The following is a 17843-nucleotide window of genomic DNA, read 5'->3' as shown; positions in this document are numbered from 1 at the left end:
TATTGCAACTCTGTCAGGTGTATACTGGTGTATGTGAAAGTGATAAATTTTATAGCGTAATACCATATTGTACATATATATATATATATATATCTTATCTGTTCTGGGGGCACGGGTGGCCCAGTTGTCTAAGGCGCTGTGATTAGCTGTGCAGAGTAGCGTCCCTTGGGCACGCCAGAAACCTATGATTGTGGGTTTGAATCCCAGTACGCCCGGATTTTGTTTCCAGGTTTGTCAGCACCATACCCGTGCTCGTGGATTTCAACGAAGTGGTAAACGTCTGAGACCTGCATCACTTCGGGCTTTCCTCCCAAGATATACCCAACTCATTCACTCACTCTTATCTGTTCTTTTACATGTCTATCAACATTGTTAAATATGTTACTTATACTTTGTAATTTCTTATGGAGAGGGTATACTTAGTAAACTTGTGCCCAATTCATGTCACTTTGTTGACACTATGTTTTAACCAAACCAAGGATCATTGTTGTGAATCTGGGATTCAAACTCATGCCGGCTGGTTCTTGCACAGAAGAGACACACCTCTCAATCAACTAAATACACCACAAGAACTTGGCCATTCATCACCCAATTAAGATATCTCACAGACTGCATGTCAAGTTTGACAGTACTATGATTTAGATGTTACATTTAATTCAAACATGTATTGAGGCCTTATAATTTAGGGACCTGTTCTACAGACCTATCTCAGTACAATGACTGTCATAACGCTTATGCATAGACCTTCGTTCGTCACAGAGCAAAGATGGTTTGGTGGAGTGTGTAAGTGAGTTGGGTTTTACACCGCTTTTTATGGGGACAGCAAAAATAAGCAACAAGCTCCACACATTCAACCTTCAACCTGAACACTGAACTAGGCTACGCCACTGTCCCTTGTGGAATGGGATCTGATCTAAAACAAAACAGCTATCAGAAAAGAAGCTTAACAAGACAAACCACAACATTTTCCACATCAACAACAGAGAAACCACTTTCACTTATAAGTGAGTGAGTGAGTATGGTTTTACATCGCTTTTAGCAATATTCCAGCAATATCATGGCAGGGGACACCAGAAATGAGCTTCACACCTTTCACTTTTTAACTAAAGGGATCACAGAGTTTCAAACTGTAGAGGGAACATGTATGAGCCTCTCTGCAATATCACTGACATATGAGTGAGTGAGTGAGTGAAATTTAACATCAAATCGGCAATATTTCAGCCATATTGTGACGACATATGAGTGAGTGAGAAGGGTTTGTACTTTCCCAGACAAGGTGGTGTAACAATGCTAGTGCCCAATTTTGTATTGACACCAAGAACAGTGAAAACAGAAACTCCTTATTCCCTCTCAAGAAGGATTTCATTAGCATTGAAAGCACTCCTGTCTTACATTCAGATTAACCAGCACCAACAAACCTGTTTCAGACACATTATGATTACCCTTTTGATATTACTGAAGAAATTACAACCACATTCAACATGGTGCAAGTAGGTACACCCACTCCTTCCTACCACAGAGCTAGAACACAGCATGCCATATGGAGCTAGTTATCACAGCTAGGCAGTCATGATCCAAATCCTTTTTGAACTTCAAATATGAATCAGATAACAAAGTATTTATCGTAACCCATCTGTAAATCAGGATATTTACTTTCACAAATCTGAGAAAAAACAAATTAAAACCATTTGTGTCAAACTTGAAGTATTGTTACCAAGCACCTGTGATTTACAACAAGCATCCTAGGTTCCACGGTTCGTGGTCTAATTTTTTTTCTGAAGTCCTGCTTTGTGGAATCCAGAGATGTCAACTTGTAGTTTGAGGTGAGGTGAAATGGGGTTAAACGTCGCGTCCAAGATTATTGCACTTATATAGCGATGTGCATGTACATGTGTGTGTTTGTGTGGCTGCTTGTACTAGTCCGGACTGATGCCGATTTATAGTGCTAGCTCACTGAGATACCATGCCGCAGTTTAACATGAATACCCCACTCAGACACAGTATACGGACTCCTAGCCGACCAGTCCTTGTTTTAGCCGCTTAAAGCTCAGCACCAGACAGGGTAAGAACAAGTACCATCTTTTAACGTCTTTTGGTATGACGCGGCCGCGGATCGAACCCTGGACCTTCCGCTCTCCGGGCGGACGCTCTACCACTAGACCACGGAGGCGGTCACTTGTAGTTTGAAGAAAAGCTTGTCAGACATGTTTTCAGAAAACATTTGAACTGTAGAGGAACAGACCAGTCTCAAGCTTTACAAGCTTATATTTGACCTTATCCCCATGTTATATTTCAGGTATTATGACAATTCCAGTTGTCAAAAATGTACCATTAGGGAAGTGCCTAGATTGAAATTCATAACAAGCCAGTGAAGTAAGTGAGTGAGTGAGTGAGTGAGTGAGTGAGTGGGGTTTAACCCCGCTTTAAACATTATATCAGTCATATCATGGCGTGTCAGCTTAATGTGGGAGGAAAGCCCAAAGTGATGCAGGTCTCAGACGTTACCACTTCGGTGAAACACACGAGCACAGTTATGGTGCTGACAAACCTAGAAACATAATCAGGGCGCACCAGGATTCAAATCCACAATCATAGGTTTCTGGCGTGCCCAAGGGACTCAACTCTGCACAGCGAATCGCAGTGCCTTAGACGACTGCACCACCCGTGCCCCCTAATAGGACAAGTGCCCAGAGACACTGATGAATATCACTGCCAATATTAAGCATGACACAAGGTGTTATAGGTTATAACTCCTTTCTTTTTGCTTGACACAAATTGCTAAGGATCATTCAAAACATGTTTATAGATCCTAATCTACATATTATATACTCGTGTTTCATGACAAACCATGAAAGAGTCAGAATTTAACGTTTGATGTTTCAAATTTATCTTGACAACTATAATGTAAAAACTTTTGCCCAAATGCATCTGGTTCAAGATTTCCTGTGGTGCTGAAATAAAACTCAGAAGAAATCAGAAAATTTGTTCTACTTAAGAAAGTTATACTTTTAAGTTCATTTACAAACAGGTTAGATTTCCTTTGAAAGTTGAGCTACATAAAAAAGTTTTTGGTTTGGCTCATAAATTGCAAAAATCATGAAAAGAAACTGAATTTAAAGATTTTGCCATACGCCAGATTCACAAGCAGAGATATATCTTTGATAAATGACTACAGCTTCCTGGTTAAAGATTTCATATTTTGCTCTTTAGAAGGGGGTGTTGAGGTCGGTTTTGGCCAGGTCTCGTTTCCTTAGTGTTCCACCTACAATCTTGGTGTTGCAGAGCATCTTCTCCAGTAGTACTTCAGTATCTCTCCACTGATCCTCCTCTAACATCTGTAAGTGTAGCAGTACACACTCCCTTCATCTGGAACTTATTCCGGTCAGTCGTGTTTATAGTTTACTTGGCACATATACAAACACCAGTATCTCAGGGAGTAAATATGCCATATTACGAGCTCCTCATTACACCAAACCAACAGAATTAGTTGTGAAAGGTGTAAACTAAGCTCACATACCTCTGCCAGGAATTTCAGTCCCTTTGCCAGGGCTCCAGTTGGTAACCAAAGCGCCCACTTACAAAATTTGGCTAATCAAACAATCATTGTGAATGCAATGCCTTTCTTTCCAACTGATATAAACACACACAAAACTGGAATACCATATTTGACTGGATTAATGACAATGATGACTCATCTTTTAACCTAATTTCTATTACTAAAAGACTCCAACTTCTCACAACTAAAAAGAGGTGTGTGTGTGTGTGTGTGTGTGTGTGTGTGTCTGTGTGTGTCTGTGTGTGTCTGTGTGTGTGTGTGTGTGTGTGTGTGCTCCCCAGAAACACTCATGAACTTGATGCCTGCTTCTAATAAACTTATACTCATCATCAGAAAATATCTTCATACCTTCTCCACTTTTTGCACCAAACACAATGACACCAACATAATATGTGTATTCAACAAAATCACACTGCCGATAATATAAGAAACTTGTTTAAAAAAACAGGAATAAATATGATAATACAACCAACTCCGGGGTAGAAGAGGTCTTCAGCAACCAATTCTTGCTGTAAAAGGCGACTATGCTTGTCGTAAAAGGCGACTAAAGGGATCAGTTGGTCAGGCTCGCTGACTTGGTTGATGCATGTCATCAATCCCAATTGTGTGGATCGATGCTCATGATGTCAATCACTGGATTGTCTGGTCCAGGTTCGATAATTTACAGACCGCCGTCATGTAGCTGGGATATTGCTGAGTGTGGCGTTAAACAACAAACAAACAAACAAACAAACAAAAACTTATTTTTATGCACTATAACATTAATGGTATCTGTAATCACCTCATTACTAGAACTGAGAATTACTTAATGTCTAGGGCACTTATTGGGTCTTCTACAGTAATTGCTTCCCAGGCGGGTTGTGAGATGGTTGGTTACAGTTGTTGATGAAGACCATTCATGTATGTTTGTATTAGTATCAGCTTTCTGATACTTTCTGGTAGTTTCATTACAGCTACACCTTGTCCTGGCCATTATGGAGCCAGATACAGGCAACAGGTGCTTCTTGTTACTTCCTTTCTTACAACAACCCCTCTGAAGCCTGTGTTTTCCAGACACACTTTAACTGGGTAACAGCACAATGCCCAGATGCCAACCTTAGATCTTTGAAACTAGGAGTAATCTATGCCTGTTGGATGTAACTTTCAGAATTTTCACAAAATAAAAAGCGAAGGAGCAACAAACACACATCTTTAAGTTCAATCACTGACCATGATTCTATAGACTAACATATAGTCTCTGAAATGAACATATCGTAAAAAAAACCCAGTTGTTCAGTTATCTTAATAAAAATATGATAAAAAGGGAGCCCAGTGATTCTCTTCATTTTCAGATACCTCATGCTGCAGTAATCTAGACTTGCCAAACATTATAGACTTGCATGGGCTGTAGTTGATATATTTGTATCAGGGTCTGTAAGACAGACTAATGATTCTAAATAAGTGGATTATAACTGTTTGGCAAAGATTTTGATGAAGAAAACTTTCAAAATGAATAATCATCCCTGGAGAGAAATAACGATGAAATACCAGCTTTTCTTTCGGTACAACAATTTGTGTGTAATAGCTAAGAAAAAAATCACTACTTCATCAAAAATAGTCTGTTTGCATTCTAAGATTGAGCTGTGCTTTAAGGATAATTCCTAAACACTTTCACTGATACATGTAGAATGTTCTTCCTGTGCGTTGTACACATGTCCCTGTTGTTTGTGACCATGAAAACAAATAAACTTTCTACTCTTGACCACAAACATCATCAACCTTAGAAAGGAAATGTTTACATTTAGGAGGCTGACCACAGGGTCCCCACATCTCATACAAATATTTTACAACAAACTGCAGGAATATTCCTGTCATGAAATCTAAACTCATCACCTTCAAGGTTTTGGAACACAGGACACATTTGGAGTGAGTGAATCAGTTGGGTTTTAATACTGCTTTGAACAGTATTCCAAGTATATCACAGTGTGTTGGCTTAATGTGGGAGGAAAGCATGATCTCAGATGTTTACAAGCACGAGTATGCTGCTGACAAACCTAGAAACATAATTGGGGCAAACCAGGATTCAAACCATAGGTTTCTGGAGTGCCCAAGGGACATAACACGTTTCACAACTGAGCCACCTGTGCTCCTCTAGGAGAGTTGAAAGGAGGGTTGGTCATGGTGTCAAAGTAGTTGCAGGTACACTATTCTACAGTAAAAACCGATAGATCGCAGCCAAGTCTCTCGCCTGTTTATATACGATGTAAAGAAATCTGCAAGCGAATACATCCTAACTATAACTGACCAGATCAATACTTCACTGAATTAATGATAATATAAAATCATATGATATAATAAAAATAGTTGATGTCGCAACTTATTTCCTTGTTGCCTTTCTTAAATGATCTATAATCTCTGCTGACAAGTCTCTGGTTTGTCTGGTCCAGACTCAATTTCTATTTATCCGCAAAAGCTTCACTCATTCGCTCACCACCCTCCTCATGCCCCTCCCTGGCTCCCCATTTCGTAACACACTGACGAGCCTCCCATGATTCAGGTTCTCCTACCGCAGTCATCCTTAGCATCTTAACTACCCAGCTGAAAACAATACGCTTATTGTTCTATTTCCGTGTCTGATCTCCGTAAGGGGAAAAGTAAACTTAAACTTGAACTGTGGAGGCAGAAAAAAAATGTCTTTTTGTTCTGATATAAACGATTCATTGACAAGCTTGAAAGCAGGGCATCCCCACATGATGCTGGAAACAGAAGGTGTGAGTTGGAATAATGGCAGCTTTTGTGTGAAACCTGACTATGATGTGTTCACCAGAATGACAGAATTAGATGAAGGATATAGACAAATAAATAAACATCTTATAGATCTGTCTTATGAGTAGACAGATCCCATTCAGAGAAAACAATCAGCAATTCGTGCCACATCTTTACAACAGTTGTTGCAAGATAAGACTGGAGTCCCAAGCAGCTAAAATGTACTTTGGAAAGGTAAATAATGAAATAAGTGCCTTTTAATAGGAGATAAATAACTCCTTTTGCGAGAAAGCAACTTATGATCTATGATAATTGTCAGTCAAAGACGTCATTTAGTATCTACTTTGGATTGAAGATTCTTGACTCATAAAGATTGTAGCAACATGGCAAACAGATGTTAGACTTCTTATTTCACTGAGAGAAAACAAACCCACTAAATTGCAAGATACTTGAATGTCATCTCCAAGAACTATATATCATTAATAAGATACCAAAAATATGTTTAGAGCAAATCCTTCTCTTAATACTATTGGCAATAAGTGCAATCCGAGAAAATATTTTCATTAACTGTGAGTGAGAATTTTTTTAGGCCATAGTAATTAATAGAATTTCATCCCCGTCCGGCTCACTATCAAACATTCTACATTATTTTATTATCCCCTAGGTCCTATGAAAAAACTCCATTGACAGTTGATGTTTACAGATCCCTTGAACAGTTTCTTTTAAAAAATATATAACCAAACATAAAATGGCTCACATCTCACATTCTAAACAATTTGGATCAAAATGTTTCAGTACCAACATAAAGCCATGAAAATAACTTTCCAGATTCAAAAAGAACTTCAATTCCCCAAAAGTAACTTACTGGACCCCACACAGTAATTTCAAGGTTTGTTTAAACACTTGTCAAACAATCTTAAACAGCAGGCTTTCAAACAGTCACCCCATGGTGCCCCTCAATCCTGTTGAGTGAGTGAGTAAGTGAGTGAGTGAGTATGGTTTTACGCCGCTTTTAGCAATATTTCAGCAATATCATGGCAGGGGACACCAGAAATGGGCATCACACATTGCACCCATGTCGATCTTCGGCATGACGAGCGAACGCTTTAACCACTAGGCTACCCGACGACCCTCGATCCTGTTGGTTCAACTAATTGTAAAGTTCTGCGTGTAAGGATTGTGCAAGGATTGAGTGAGATCAGTACAATCAAGTAGACAGGTGACTTAGTACATCCTGCAGTGGAATACCACTTTATCATGTGTCTTGCCAAGCCACAGATAACAGAGCATAACGGGGGCGTCGACACCAGGGCGAGCCTCACCCAGCATTACCATGTGTAAACCTAGTGCACATCTTCCTGCAATTCCGAACTCTTTGATAAGACCCCAAAACTAACCTTTAATGTCTAAACCCCATCAGTGATAATATACTGGACAAAAGTGGCGAATGAACATGTTAGGAATATTTTTGTAGTGAAGACTGTGCATACAATTTCATATTTCACATATATAAATATTTCATGATCCCCAACTATTTTTGTTCAGCATATAACACAAACTTGCCCAAAGCTCTGAATGTATCAGGAAACCCAAGCACCACAACCCAGCATGCTAAGTTATTTTTTTCCCATGAAGTTAGAATTCACCTAAATGCTGATAAAAAAGACTAATTTGTAAAGACACTACAGATGGAGCCTCAAGGGAACAAAGTGTTTATAGCCTGATAATTTGCTGGCTGTTGTCATGTTCGATGTAAGCATGACACGAATTCATCCCACACCTTACAACTGCTGATTATTCTATACAGTGTGTGCACTGACAGGCATTTCAAGAAAGATAGCATGACAACTTGAGTGTAGACGGATGCAGGAGAGTCAAGATTCAAGATAAAACCTAACGACATTGGGGTAATAAAATACCAGAGCTCCAGATAAGCTGCGTATCTGCTTAAAATACGCATTAGAAATGCAGAAATACGCAATGAAATATAATCCAAATGTTTCAAATACGCAACGAACATTACAGATAAACTACAAAAATAAAACTTGTGCGTATCATCAAAATATTGTGAAGTATACCTGCGTATTCGTTTAGCAAATCAGCAACTTATTTTGAAAATATAAACGGGCATTCCGTCAACCTTGCCAAACTCCAAGATGACAGTTACATCACAATCATTTGCCATCACACTTTCTTGTGGAAGTATCGGGTATTTTTGAGTCCTATAAAGCTCTCGAACCCACACGACACCAGTTTGCAGGGACTAGATGAATAGTGTTTATAAATATTTAACTTAAATACCCACGTAAAACTAATGGGTAACAGAAATGTGAATAACCAGATAGAATTACTGATACCCAATGATTTTAAAATGCCTGGGTAAAATACCCACAACACCAAAAGCTTATCTGGAGCTCTGAATACACTGGCTCTGTTGGAGACAAGGATATCAGATAAGACTTGACATAAATTGAACATTACCTGCGTCATATTTTGTTATATATCTTGTGGGTAATATTTTTTCAATTTTGTATTCAAATGTGTTAACCAAGATGAATGTACTAATATATTTTCAAAAGACAAATGAGAAAATTTATATCATCCGTTTTCCCCGGCCCTCAAATATTTCTTTTGAAATAGTACAATATATAGCATTAATTGTAATGTTACAGCAGAGATTTCTAATAAATATGAAATGGATTCTGACACTTTTATTTATTTACATATCACAATATCAAATCTTTCTTTGCCCAATACACAGTTTAGCTGGTGGATTCACTCCTCAATATGAAAGAGTCTGGACATTCTTAACATTCACAAGTTAAGTGTGGCAGTGAACATGATTTGCATAGTGTGAAAAGACATGCATCTCCATTAAAGTCGGTCCAGATAACTGGTTAGTAACATTTATATTGCATTACTGTATAGGTAAACTGAGAGGAACAATACAGCTTAGAATGTAATAAAAACATTTGCTCCAATGAATATAAAGATATAAGATTTCCTGCTCTCTGCCATTCAACACTTACGATGAGAGTCTAGACACGTATACTTGCCACATTAACAATGGGCTAAACCTCTTGCACAGAAACCTAAGCTTTTCTACTTGAAAAAAAATAACAAAGATGAATGTGATTTTACCCACATTGTTTCAAGTGTCGCCACAAAAGGGAGAGAATTTTAAGGTCGCGACAGTGTCTTCTGTGAGATAAATGACACCTCTGAGGTCTCCACACATAGGATGTCTAAGACCTTCTTTCCACAACCAATTACACTATGTGAAGCAGCTCACTCACAGAGCAGGTTAAGAGGAGCAGCGAAGATATGCCAGGAGAAACATGAGCTGCTGACTCCTCTAGGAATGAAAACTTAACATGTAAAATCTGTTAAACTGACAAATCTATTTCAATTACCACCAAACCCTCTTGCCACTGAGGTCCTTAACAAATGGGGGACTAGTGAGTGAGTGAATGAGTACAGTTTTACACCGTTTTTAGCAATATTCCAGCAATATCATGGCGGGGGTCACCAGAAATGGGCTTCACACATTGTACCCATGTCGGGAATCAAACCGGGTCTTCGGCGTGACGAGCGAACGCTTTAACCACTAGGCTACCCAACCGCCCAAATGGGGGACTAAATTTGTATGTTATGGCCGTGTTCAATATAGTGATCGAAGTGCTATGACTATCGAAAGTAAGTTAAAAAACATGAGTCACGACAGTCATAATGCTAAATTATACTCATTATGGAATGTTACTCACTTAAATAGAAATAAATGATTAAACTCATTTTATTCAAACCTCCAAGACACTCATATAGAAACTCATATAATTCAAACTTCCAATATTTATCTTTGACAAATTGTTCAAAAGAAGATTTGACTAATAAAATAAGCAAGTCTTGTACCAAAATTTATAACCCCATAAAACAAAAATAATTTTCTTGAGCCATGTTATGTCTGCTGTAAAAATATTGTATTATCTGTCATATATGAGTACCCTCAATCCACAATTAATTATTAACATAACAATTATGAATGATACGTAGCTTCACAACAAACAGCAAGACAATCAATTGCCTATTTTACAATTTGTCATCTATTGCTTCAGGGCAAATGTGAATGGGATGTGAGATTACCTTTTTTTAATTTTTACATCACTACATGACAACCTCTGTGCATGACTTTCTAGCACTTAAATATCTGGTTATGAATGGAACATCCATCTACACGACACATTGACTTGACTGAAATACACAGAAGTTATTATGCTTTTCATCTATTAAAAAGTAGCACACTGACATATGGAAATTATGATGTTTTCTAACAGAGTAGGTTTTTGGCCATGTCAGGTAAAATCATCACAATTAAGAAGACTTCTCAATGAAAATGTTAAAATGACTAGTCCTTGCTCCATACGTCTCCATATCTAATGCATATTTGAAGAAAAGTGTCTGGTGCTAAAGAACAAATGAACACCCTAACTAGCACAGCTTCTACAAGAAACTTATCTCAGAAAAGGTTACACACTTATACAAAGATCAGTACACTGTCTTCAGACATCCTTATTGGCCACAAAGGTAATACAGAAATCAAAATGTTTAATTGAATAGTCAGTTATTATAACATTGTAGATAAAAACAGGAACTTCCTGTCATAAAAATTGCATGAAAGTGTTATCTGACATAAACTAATTCCTTTAATAACACATTGGAACTGACATTAAAAGTTCTCAAATATAATAATCATCCTTATCGAATAATTACATCACTTAATCCACAATTGCAAATACATTATCATAGAGAACAGGCAAACAATTTCATAAACAAATGCATCCAGAGTTCAATGAACAAGAAGTACATCTACATATATATGGCATGTCACTAGCCCAGTCAAGAGAAGTCTAGAGACGTTGCTAAAGCTGCAGAAAGATGAATGCTGTACAAGAAGTATTGACAAATGGTGCAGAGCGTCAACTACATCATGCTAGAGAACTTCAGAAGAGGAAAATGTTCAACATGATCAGTGCAATTCATTATTTGAATGAGAGAAATATCATGCAGAAGAACTGTATCAATGTAACTCTCAATATTGAACAGAACATCATGCAAAAGGTTTTAATTGCGCAACGGTAGATAGTGCATTCTGGGGACCATTGTTACTGTTTCTAAGCATCCCTACACAACACACTAAGTGAGGTAATTAACCAATCAGCTACCTCCTCGACATTCGTCTCCTGTACATATTTCACTCTCTAAACCGTTTTCTTTGCAATATGCACCACCATTGCCTGGGGTTGGGTTATCACATTTTCTTCGTCTGTGGCGCAAGCAATCGTGTGTACATTCTGACCAGGATGCCCACGCACTCCACTGACCGTCAACTAAAAAACAGCCCAGTTTGGTCAATAAAACATTTCATGATTATCATATAAACACAAAGGACAAGCTGAAATAAATGTAAGCATGGTGTTGCTTTCGTATGACATATTAAAGAAATTTGACATGCACATACTGAAATCTTGTCAAAAGCGCCACAAAAGATTAACTCACTCACTAAATCAAACTTGGGGCAAACTACTAGTGAGTTGATAAAATCATTTACAGGAAACTGAAGTTGGATGTTCAGATGATCAAAAATATCAAAACCAAACAATTTAATTTTTTCTTTAATAAGAAAATTCCTGGTCTATTGTCTTTCATGACATACTATTAAAATTCAAGAATAAAAATCATAAAAGGTACATGCATCACAATCGTTTTTTACAATAATTTATTTTTTCTCATATCACTGACGACCATGTATTCTGAAACAATATAAAAAATAAACTGAAATAAAAAATTATAACTTCATATTTGGTTAAGTCAGCAATATTCAAGAAATAATCATCTATACCATCTTGAGGCCTCAGTGGAAGTAATGCTACCAAACTTTTCCGCTTCCATAAATGTTTTCCAATGACTCCATATGGCAGACTCCCTTCAAAGTATGGGAAAGCTATCAGTTCTATTTTGACATATTATTATATTTTTAAAATGTCATGTTAGGATCTCATGCCTGTGACGACAAAATTCGGTCAGATCTGTTTTTAACATTTTGGCAGCTCATGAGTTCTGAAATTAAAGTAAAATATTTCACTTTTGAGAGATTTGCATCCACGAACCTCAAAGAAGAATTTAATTACAGCATCATAATTTTTAACATTGTGTGGTATTACCTTTCTTAAGCGCTGACAGATACATTTCAAACTAACCTTTCAAAATGTCCAAATCATGCTCAAATGTTTCCTAAAAAGATCTTTCACTTCTGTTTTTCTCCTTAAAATGACACAAGAAACCAGTGAAGAATTCCTACAGAATCAATGGAATCCACACAAAATGCTCATGTCAAATTAAGTTTTAGTGCTCTCTAATGTTGGGTCAGAGGAGAATTTAGTTTTGGTGTCTTTAGTGTTTTTTTCTCTTTGAAATGCATGTTGTCTTGCGGAATGATTAAGAGTTACTTTCTTCAGTAGGAGTTTCACCAGTCCGACTGAAATGATTTAACGGCAATGAAGGAAGTATGTCATTGGGTTTTATTGTCCATGCATTGCCACATACTCAAGAATACTTCGAAAGCATTTTCCACATGACTCCTAAGAAGACATTTTTCAAGCTGTGAAGCATTTCACAGACCAAGCAAACCATGGCTGCCACAGAAATACCCACACTTCACTTTATTCATATGAAATGTAAATATATACAGTTCATTTGGAATGTGACTCACATAAAACACTGAATTTATTTTATTCAAAAACATATTTCAAATTCCATGACCCAATTTCTAAAATAATTTCAGCATTCATAAAAATCCAGGCCAAGATTGTTTCTATAAAACAAGTGGTGCATAAGCAGCATCACAGTGTAACGTAACAAACCTACAAGGTCTAACTAGTGATGGACACACAGATAAGCAGATTTGATAAAAGCAGATGGATCTACAGTAGTGAGTGAGTGAGATGGGTTTTACACCACTTTTAGCAATATCCCAGCCATGTGATGACAGGCGACAGAAATGGACATCTACCCCAGGTCTTTGACATGATGATCAAACCACTAGGCTACCCCATTGCCTATGGACCTATAGTTACTAGTAAGATGACATTTGACATGATGATCAAACCACTAAGCTACCCCATTGCCTATGGACCTATAGTTACTAGTAAGATGACATTTGCAAATAAACATGAACACAGACTAGCCTTATTAGTGAACTTAAACCAATTGAGATAAGACTTGAATGATACACATCTCTAATGGGAAAAATGAACTTTTACCAATAATGGTTTCCCTTATTTTCTTTCTTAAATGACCGCACAAGGTTTCCTGTTTCAAGATGTGAATCATCACATCTTGTCATACATTTCATGTGTCAACTATAAAGCACAATCATTATGGCACTCGTCCTAGTCCAATTTATTAAGGTATTTGTTACATTATTTGAAAATATTTCAAGTTCTCCTTCATTAAGAATCAGTTTGGGTCTGTTTAAAGATACATTTTTCCCCAAAAGAAATCCCAAACATGATGTTAACCATTTGTAAAAACATTCTGAGGTATGTTAAGTACAGTCTTCGAAATTCACTTTCCTCAAAATCGAAGCATTGAGAATTCATAAAGACATATTGTCCTCAAATGCTTCTAGTCAACGAGGACTACCATCACATGATTTTTGCTTGTCTTCAGTAAAATTTAGTAGTGTCAGGCTAGCTTACTTGCATGAATTTTGAAGGCTCTAAGTATGATCTCTCCAGATATTGACCTTTGCAAGGTGTTTGTTGAAATTGTCTGAGTATTTATCCTCATTATCACACTTGAAAATGCCAGTGTCATCAAAGTAAAGTAGCAACTATCTCCACTTATGTATATTTGTGGGCGTCGCCGAGTAAGGAAGCAATGCTGGCTGTGTTTGTGTTGTAGTTATCACACTGCTGTGGCCACTCACAAAGGGATGGTCCAGCTAATTAAACATGAATCGGAAACACACATGGCATCAAAGGGTCACTTGGTGGCTTTTAGGGGTCATTGCTTGCCCAGTATTGCTCATGTAAAAGTAGTTTCATGCTTTATTGGTGAGGACAAATTTCTTTCTATTGCTGGTGCTAAAACACAGATTTGTTTCATCTTTCATTAATGGGTTTGAAATTGTTCACAAAGTTGGATGTTAAACATGTTAAGACTAATTTGAATTTAAAAAATTCATTATTCTTCTTTATCTTAGTGTGACATTGCTGTTTCCAGGTGACAAAATTTCTTATTGTTTTGAATCAGAAATATAAGGCAGCATTTAACTGGGTTTTTTCACATATCATAATTCATTCACCTGATGAAGCATATACTCCAAAACGTTGTGTTCTTCATAATAAAGAAATTGACATCCATAAATTCTCTTCCTTATGTGTATCAGTTCTAAATGCCTTTCAAAGGCTAAATCCATGTAATTTGAAAATAAAGACATGTCGTACATAATGTTTGATTTGACGTTACCCCTATGAGCACTTGTACAAGCCAAAAATAATAGCTTCAATAACAGTCTCTGCCAAGGAGATGAGAGCAGCGGAAGAAAGACAATTTTCTTCTGATAGTCTGTTGTATGGAGAAAACATCCTCACTACAGGGCAGTAATTAGATTAACACTTTCTCTTGTATCAAGAACATAAAACGCCCAGGCTGCTCAACATGGCCTCCCCTGGTCCAGTGACCATCTGGTTTGTGTCGGTATCCCATCTCAGTGCCACCTACATCAGGTGCCAACACTGAGGTGAGCGAGTGGGGCTACACACCTACCAGCCTGTGTAACAAGCCGATTCTAGCTGAGGGAGGAGGGCTAATACCAGGCACTTTCACTGAAAAACCGGTCATAACAAGGTGAATCTAGCTAAAGAACTGAGCTGCACCACCAGCAACTTTCATTGAGGTCTTGGGTCATAGGGTTATTCTAGCGTAGCGAGTAAGGGGGAGAGGATTGGTAGTGGGGTGGTACTACCAACAAAAATGAACTCTTTGATCAGGGACAGTATTTTGCATATAAAGAATTGTTATATTTACGATTTCAAAGGTGATTTTTAATGTGAATCTGCCATGTTTTATGCTATCCATGGCGGAAATTAAACCCATTGTGATAAGGTAAGGCTGGCTACCCACTCCCTCTCCCTAGACAGAGAAGGAAGCTGTTTTAGTCAGGGTCAGAGACACACAGGCCGTGTAAGAGGTTTGGGTGGTCCTTGTACACGTATTTCCTAGCCATGATTTCATTCCCCATTAAACATATTCAGCTGAAGCTGCATCAGCCCATTCAAAATGTGCTCAACTCATCTCATAACTTCACCAGTCACTCAGTGTGTCACTTGTCAATGGGACAATTTAACCCTTCAACAGCTTGAATGTAAATACAACAATGAGTCAATATTTGAAGTAAATATTGTGAAAGTAAGCTTTCAAATGGTGTACAGCATCTATTATTTAGTTCAATGAAATTATTTATTTGATACATCTTTGGATGCTCTTTGCCTAGCATAAATAGTAGATATACAACAGAGTTGCTATGATCACAGACATATTCCATCCATGTCTTGATGAGTTAAGAGTTAACATGGAGACATTCCACAATCGGGTGAAATGCCCATTATCATGACACTTCCATGGCTTTCTTTGCTTTTAATATTTATATCTGGAAATGTTATTCAAGATGCTTGAAATACATAAACATTATGAGATATGTCCTCTGAAAAAGCATTGCCCTCATCTCTGTTGACTCCTGTTACCAGTAAGTGTTTGTCCATCACTATCACGACTATTGTCCATCTCCACCATCTCCACTGCTAGCACTGTCATAGAAACAATGTGTGACAATCACTATTGTCCACCATGTCTACTGCTAGCATTGTTATTGAAACAATGTGTGACAGTCACTATTGTCCACTGCTAGCACTGTTATAGAAACAATGTGTGACAATCACTATTGTCAACCATGTCTACTGCTAGCATTGTTATTGAAACAATGTGTGACAGTCACTATTGTCCACTGCTAGCACTGTTATAGAAACAATGCGTGACAATCACTATTGTCCACCATGTCCACTGGGGCACTGTTAAAGAAACAATGTGTGACAATCACTATTGTCCACCATGTCTACTGCTAGCACTGTTATAGAAACAATGTGTGACAATCACTATTGTCCACCATGTCCAGTGCTAGCACTGTTATGAAAACAATGCATGACAATCACTATTGTCCACCATGTCCCATGTTAGCACTGTTAAAGAAACAATGTGTGACAATCACTATTGTCCACCATCTCCACTGCTAGCACTGTTATAGAAACAATGTGTGACAATCACTATTGTCCAGCATGTCCCATGTTAGCACTGTTAAAGAAACAACGTGTGACAATCACTATTGTCCACCATCTCCACTGCTAGCACTGTTACACACACAATGTGTGCCTGAGTTTATCTGTCAACACTATTGTCCACCATATCCACTGCTGCCTTTGTTATAGAAACAATGTGTGACTTTGTCTAACCATCCATCACTAGTATCCACAGAAATAATGAGTGTTTGTCCATCACTATTGTCCACCATGTCCACTGCTGCCATTGTTACAGAAACAATATGTCACTGTGTACGATCATCAACTACCCATGCTTGTTGTCAACTAACAGGATCGGGTGGTCAGACTCATTGATAAACGTCATCATATCCCAATTACATACATTGATGCTCATGATGTCAGTCACTGGATTGTCTGGTCCAGACTCGAATATCAACAGTCTGCCATCACACAACTGGAATATTGCTGGGTGCGACGTTAAACAACAAACAGTCTGTGACTACTGCTCAACACTACAAGAATTCTGTTGAAACAACCAACCAATCCTTGCTGTCTTTAGCATACTTCCCTGTACATCTAATGCACAAAATTCAAATCCTGAAAGCTACTCCTGCCCTGAATGACACACATGAACATCCATTCCAAATGTCAATCCATCTGAAGACTTCAGTAACACACAGGTCAGTGGGTTGTCCTTCAATTACAAGGCCAAAGGTCTGGAACATTCTCATGGCCTGGGGGCGGTGGGGTAGCCAAGTGGTTAAAGCGTTCGCTCGTCAAGCCAAAGAACCGGATTTTGAATCCTGACATGGGTACAATGTGTGAAGCCCATTTCTAGTGTTCCCCGCCGTGATATTGCTGGAATATTGCTCACCAAACTCACTCACACACTCTCATGGCCTGCTGCAGTAAGCGAACATAAGCAAACCCATCAGGTACTATAAGCGGCCTGTATTGCAGTGGTATAACAACTGGACATTGAAAACAGTAGCTTTTACATGGGCCCTGTGGTATAGAAGTGAGTAGGGTTTTCAAAATACCAGCTGTATCACAGGGTAGGCCACCAATATCAGCTTCACACATTGTACTCATGTGAGGAATCGAATCAACCCTGTTGTAGCAGTGACCATTCCAGGCACTTTAACTACTGAAATAGAGGCAGGGGTACC

The 17843-nt window shown here is 38.1% G+C and overlaps 1 protein-coding gene across 5 annotated transcripts in view; it reads right to left on the bottom strand.

Moving 5' to 3' along the window:
- The window catches only part of LOC139465778 (collagen alpha-1(I) chain-like), a 108875-nt gene that overhangs the window by 53433 nt on the left and 37599 nt on the right, over nt 1-17843 (bottom strand). For 4 of the 5 annotated variants that reach the window (XM_071247676.1, XM_071247680.1, XM_071247678.1 and 1 more), the window contains exon 3: nt 11521-11685. The exons of the other annotated variant lie outside the window; for it this stretch is intronic. In XM_071247676.1, the coding sequence (XP_071103777.1) occupies nt 11521-11685 (165 nt within the window). The remainder of the gene's footprint in view (nt 1-11520; nt 11686-17843) is intronic. 5 annotated transcript variants of the gene reach the window in all.

Source organism: Haliotis cracherodii, unplaced genomic scaffold, assembly GCF_022045235.1.
Source record: "Haliotis cracherodii isolate W230 unplaced genomic scaffold, xgHalCrac1.p SCAF_18, whole genome shotgun sequence".
NCBI lineage: Eukaryota > Metazoa > Mollusca > Gastropoda > Lepetellida > Haliotidae > Haliotis > Haliotis cracherodii.
The sequence above is the reverse complement of the archived record's forward strand: the minus strand, read 5'-3'. Positions and strand labels throughout refer to the sequence as shown.